General features: G+C 60.4%; 1 protein-coding gene across 1 annotated transcript in view; it reads right to left on the bottom strand.

Moving 5' to 3' along the window:
- BTBD2 (BTB domain containing 2) overlaps window positions 1-6,374 on the bottom strand; it is a 16,037-nt gene that overhangs the window by 8,665 nt on the left and 998 nt on the right. The window contains exon 2 of the mRNA XM_029916379.1: window positions 6,189-6,374. Coding sequence (XP_029772239.1) covers window positions 6,189-6,374 — 186 coding nt within the window. The remainder of the gene's footprint in view (window positions 1-6,188) is intronic.

Consider the following 6,374-nt stretch of genomic DNA (forward strand, 5'->3'; position numbering starts at 1 on the left):
CCAGGCCCCGCGTCGCCGCGCAGACGGTGCGCCCGCGCTCACGCAGCACGGACGGAGGGCCGACCGCACAACTGAATTCAGCAATGGCGTGAATTGCGTTGCCAATAAAAATAAGTGCGCGGTGCTGACCGTGAACAACGGGCTGGAGCAGACGATTTCCTCAGGTGACACAGGTCGCGGGCTACATCCGGGGACGCCTGGCGCTGGGCGGGGCGGGGGGGGGGCGTGTCAGGGACCACAGCCAGCAGGTGGGGGGCGGGGCACAAGCTTTCACCTCTTCTGCGCAGTCAGGCCGCACAGACCAGACTGCAGCGGCGCCCCGCACCCACGGCTCCGCCGGCGGGACCGGAGAGGCTGGGGCGCGGCTGGGGCGCCCGGTGACGGGGCAGCGCCCCGCGGCCAGCACTGCAGCAAGAGAAGCATTAAGCGGCAGAAATTGGAGGGAGAGAGAGAGATCATCTGCTCGTGACCGGATTTCTGAATTTGAAAATTCTAGGACCGCAACGGCGTGATGTCGCTGATCCTGGCCACGCAGGGCTATTTAAATCCAAATTAAATTGATTTATATATACATATTTTTACATTTATTTATTTTTGAGAGACAGCGAGACACAGCATGAGCAGGAGAGGGGCAGAGAGAGAAGGAGACACAGAATCCGAAGCAGGCTCCAGGCTCTGGGCAACTGTTCAGCACGGAGCCCGATGCGGGGCTCAAACCCATGAACCGTGAGATCATGACCTGAGTTGAAGTCGGACACTTAACTGACTGAGCCACCCAGGCGCCCCATTTAAATCCAAATTAAAATTAAAGATTGGGGCGCCTGGGCAGTTCAGTCGGTTGAGCGCCTATTGATTTTGGCTCAGGTCATGATCCCAAGGTCATGGGATGGACCCCTGTGTTGGGGTTCACAGTGAGCATGGAGCCTGCTTAGGACTGACTCTCTCTCTCTCTGGCTCTACCCCTCTCCCTCGCTCCCCTGCTCTCTCACTCTAGAATAAATAAATGAAAAAATACTCTTTATATTAAAGATTTGGGGTGCCTGGGTGGCTCAGTCGGTTAAGCGTCTGGCTTTGGCTCAGGTCATGATCTCACGGTTTGTGGGTTTGAGCCCCACATCGGGCTCTGTGCTGACAGCTCAGAGCCTGCAGCCTGCTTCACATTCTGGGTCTCCCTCTCTCTCTCACCCTCCACTATTCCCACTGTCTCTCCCTGTCTCTCAAAAATAAATGAAAGAACATAAAAAAAAATTTAAAGATTCAACTCCTCAGTTGTGACAGCCATATTTCAAATGCTTAACACTGGACGGTGTACATCTAGAACATTCCCAACATCACAGAAAAGTCTACCAGACAGTGCCAGACCACAGACTCCACTGAACAATTATCAACAAACAAGGGTTCAGACAGGAATCATTCATCAGGGACGCCGGAGTGGCTCCATCGGCTGAGCATCCGACTTCAGCTCAGGTCATGGGTTTGAGCCCCGCACTGGGCTCTCTGCTGTCAGCACACAGTCTACTTTGGATCCTCTTTCCCCCGCCCTCCGACCCTCTCCCCACTCGTACTGTCTCTCAAAAATAAGTAAAACATTAAAAAGTTTAAAAAAATAATTCAAATTCGATAAAAGTAAATATGCAAACAACATAACTTAGCAGGAACCAGTTGGAAAAATATAATGAAGATTATTCACAGGGCGCTGGGGCGGCTCGGTCAGTTAAGCATCTGACTCTTGGTTTTGGCTCAGGTCATGATTTGTGAGTTCGAGCCCCACATCGGGCTCCGGGCTGACCTTGCAGAGCCTGCTTGGGATTCTCTCCCCCTCTCTCTCTGCCTCTCCCCTGCTTGCTGTGTATGTCTCTCTCTCTCAAAAATAAATAAACAAAAAAAGTTTTTAAAGATTACTTACAACAGAGAAAAAGATACACGAGCAAAAATCAGCAATAAATGTGAAAGAAAACTACATGAAGAAAACTACAAAACCATCCTAAGAACATAAGAAATGCCCTGAACAAAAGGAAGGGGATTACGCTCACACGTACCCTCTGCCCGCTGAGTGGGGACCATCTCCCCAGTAAATCCCTTGAGCGCTTACTTGGCAAACGGACCCTAAAGATCATAAGGAATCACAAGGATGCCTAGGGGCCGGCAAACTGGCCAACCACTTGCTTTTGCAAATAAAGTTTTATTGGAACCCACCCAGGGTCATTCACCTGCGTGCCGGCCACAGCTGCTAGGACTGGATCGAGGAGGTGGGAGGCCGCGCAGGCGCAGAGATGTTCGCCGCCGCCATCCATTCACCTGCGTCTGTGCTAGAGCCGACGCCCCGCAGGGGGAGGGATGCTCTCTGCCGGCACCACGTTTCAATGACAGCGTGACGGAAGAGGGAGGGAGGGACGGGTGGGTGACGCACGCTGGAAGGATCAAGGCGTGAGACCGGCTGAAAAAGTCTTGACAGAGAAGAAAACCGGGAACGAGGGCCTCGGCAGTTCTCAAAACATACGGTAACGCCGCGGTCATCAGGAGCCGTGAATCGTGCGGAGAACACAAACGGGTGAGACCAGAGGCCCCGGCCAGCCTGCCCCGCTGCCAGACCTCGTGCGGTGCTGCGCCTCCCGGGACTGGACGGACAGAGATCTCTGGGGGCGCCTGGGCAGCTCGGGCGGCCAAGCGGCCAAGCGTCTGACTTCGGCTCAGGTCATGATCTCACGGTTTGTGAGATCAAGCCCCACGTCAGGCTCCGTGCTGACAGCTCAGAGCCTGGAGCTGCTTCGGATTCTGCGTCTCTCTCCCTCTCTCTGTCTCAAATTCAATAAAGTGTTTAAAAAAGAAAACAGAGCATCTGGTGTGCCGGCTGTGGGCCCACCCAACCTCTGCAAGCGCCTCCCTGCCCCGAGACGCAGTGTTTCCTTGGAGCGAGCCCAGCAAGAGAACAGACTGACTGAGGCAGCGGGGGGGCCGCAGCGTGGAGCACCTGTCCGCCAGGCCTGCCCCCGGGCCTTGGGGTGCAGCGGAGGAGAGAAGCCGACGACGGCCTCGTCGCCAGATTGGAAGGAAAAGGTTATGGAAAACGCAGCGCAGGATGAGGGCTAAGCAGCGCCCCGGGACCAGGGACCAGGGTCGGCCACCCTGAGCCCCGGCCCGTGCCCACCGGAACCCGGGCCCTGGCAGGGCCAGACCGAAGCGCCTTCCTCGAGGTTCATGTGAGCCCCTCCCCCACTCAGCTTGGTGGTGCGAACCGCACACGGGGTCCCAGGGCCCCCCCCCCCGTTCTGGCGCTCACATCCTCTGCCCCAGGATGCCACCCAGGGCCCCAGGTGGCATGTGGTCGCCTCCTCAGGCTCCGCCAGGCTGTGACAGGTTTTCGTGACCTTGAGAGCCTCCGGGATGAGTGGCCCCGTGTCCTGCGGGAGTTTTCCTGCTATCAGTCTGGTCTCCCAGGGCCGAACTAACCAGGTGCCGCACACTGGGCAAGTCCAAACAGGACGATCTCACCCTGTCCCTGTCCTGGAGGCCGGAAGTCCCAGTCAAGGTGTGGCCTGCTCCTTCCTGCCTCCCCAGCTCCGGGGGCTCCAGGCATCCCGCAGCCTCGTCCCTCCAGCGCCCGCCCCCGTGGTCATCAGGTGCTTCTTCTCTGCGTCTCTTATGAAGACACTTGTCATCGGGATTAGAGCCACCCACATAGTCCAGGATGAGCTCATCCCCAGACCCCTGACTTTATCACACTTGCAAAGACCCTTTTTCCAAATAAGGGCGCACTCATAGACACCACGGACTGGGGTGTGGACACAGCTGTTTGGTGGCCCCCATTCAACCCATGACCCTGGAGCTGTGGTTCAGGGGAAGAGCGCCTGGAGGTGAGGGGCCCTGCTGGTCCCATCCCATCAGGGCTCCCGCAGCCACCCGACGGCCCCTGGTGCGTTTCCAAGCTCTGGGTCACATCCCCGCCTCTACTCAAGTTCACCCTGGACCACTGTCCTAAGCACTTGCTTGAGTCACTTAGTCAATCCTCCCAGAGGGCCCGGATGGAGGCATCCGAGTGCTCAGTTCCTGATCACCAGTGGGGAAACTGAGGCACAGAAGCCCAGTGTCACCCCGGGCGGCACCCGCATAATTGCTGCAGGGAGAACTTTACCAACGTGCAGGAAATAACAACCCAGGGGCAGACCCTTCTATCAGTAAAGTCCAGACCGCAGGGCATCACTGCCAGGGCACCGGGGCAGGACAAGTGCCATTGGCCTGACCCAGACCCCCACATCAGACACACATGGCCAGGGAGTCTACGGGGCCCAGGGGATGACCGACACCTGCAGGGACCAGCAAGGGCAGCCTGGGGGCCTGGACTTGCCTGGCCGCTGGCGCAGGAAGCCACAGGCCCAGTGGGTGGCCGGGCGTGGGGGCAAAGGCCAGCATGTAGGCATGCACCCCCTGCCCCAGGCCCAGACCCCTGTGCAGGGCGGCTCCCTGTAGCCCTTCCTCAGCACCGCCGCTCCTCCCCCATCCACACGGCACCCCCTAAGCCACCATCCCCCCCATCACTCAACCCCTGAGAGCCGCAGACCCCAGACCCACATGGCATCAGCCCTCACGTGCGTCTCTGCCACGCCTACCCTTTCCTAGGATGCAGGAGCCAGGGCCTGGGGGACCACAGCCACGGTCCCCCTGTCCCCCACAGCACCACGGGGAGGCACCTCCCCAAGGGAAGCCAAGCCCTCTGCCTCCCTTTCCACCGTCCCCACCAAGCGCCTGAGGCCCCTCCACTCCGCTGGTCCACCCTTCAGGGCAGACGCGGTCACTCGGGCCCACAGAGCCCCCAGCCTTGCTGTGGCTCCCGAGTGCCCAGCTCGTCTGGTCTCCAGACAGGCCCAGGAGCGCCCCTGCTCAGGGTACAGGTCCTGTCACCGCTCCCCAGAGCCCTGCATCTCCTGCCTACTCTCAGAAAGTGTCACTAAAGACCACACCTGGCTGACCTTACTTTACTGCCATTTCCTACCAGACCGCTGGCTCCTGGCCATGGCCACTGGCTGCCCTCCCACTGCTCCCAAACCCCTGGGGACCACGCCCTTTGCCCCCGCGTCTCCGGGGGTCCCCCTGCCTCAGCCTTGCTTCACCAGCAACAGCCAGTCACGCCCAATGAAGGACAAGCTCGGAGGTCAGTGGTGCCTGGGTGACCCTGGCCCCCTCAAGCAGAAGCCCCGAGGTCCCCCCACCGCCCTGTGGGGTTTCCAGCCCCCTCCACCTGACCCCGTCCGTAGAGAGCTCGGGTCAGGCGGGCGGCGGCTGGTGCAGCCTCACCTTACTGATTCTGTTCCCCGGAGGTGGTGACGGAGGGGAACATCATTTCAGACCCGGCCTGGCCAAGCAGGCGGGAGAGAGCCACGAGCACACAGGGGAGGGAGGAGCCACGGGAGGTCCCGGGGACCCAACCGCAGGCCTGGAACATTCTGCAGACAGGAATCTAGATCCAGTTGTACATAAATAACCAAGAAAAGGCCGGAAAGAAAAATCTCAAAGGCACAGGTTAAATAAAGGCCACAGGCCAGAAAGGCAGGGAGGACCACTCACAGGCGGCTGGGGAGCACTCCAGGCCAGCGGCAAGAAATCCCCCCAGGGCCCCTCCTGCAGTGTAGCCTCCCCCCCCACGGCGAGCTCCCCCAGGTCCCTAGAATGCAGTGGGGAGCAGAGTCAGGGAGGCCAGCAGCGGACAGGGAGGCTGACTTCAGCCCTGCCGGGGGGGTTTGGGGGCTGTCCCCTGGAGACCTGGGCCCCTTTTCCAGAGAAGCCGGGAAACTGTCACTGCCGTGTCACTGAGGGGGTTATGTGGTTTGGGAGTCTGGGCTCCTGGGGTCAAGAGGAAGGAGTCTGATGGGGGCCTGGGGGTCACCGCAGGGGAAGGATGGGACACTTGGTGCAGAACGTCACCGGGCCGGATGGTGGGGCCCCGCGGTGGAGGGAGCTGGGGGGCCGGCGGGTGGCAGGGTCTGGCATCCTAAAGCCAGGAGTCTCTGCTGGGGCACAGCCGGCATAAGGGGGCTGAAGGGTAGATGGGGCCTGGTAGGGCCACGGGGCTCTGCCAAGGTGGGTCCCAGGGGCCCCGGGGGTGGAAGGGCACAGGGGAGTCCAGAGGAGGCTAGGTCCGCGGAGTGGCTGGGTCCCGGGCCGGGGCGGGGGCGGCGGGGCGCGGGGCCCACCTGTGCGCGGGGATGCGCTGCGCGCCGAGCCCCTTGCCCACCAGGAAGTGGACGTCGCAGAGCACCTCGTTGTTGAAGAGGAAGGCGAAGCGCTCCTTCAGCGTGGGCTTGGTGGCCTGCCAGTTGTAGACGGGCTCGCGCAGCAGCGCCGCCGCCCCCGGCTCCTCGGCCGCCCGCTCCGCGCCC

The sequence above is a fragment of the Suricata suricatta genome, chromosome 12, assembly GCF_006229205.1.
Source record: "Suricata suricatta isolate VVHF042 chromosome 12, meerkat_22Aug2017_6uvM2_HiC, whole genome shotgun sequence".
Taxonomy (NCBI): Eukaryota; Metazoa; Chordata; class Mammalia; order Carnivora; family Herpestidae; genus Suricata; species Suricata suricatta.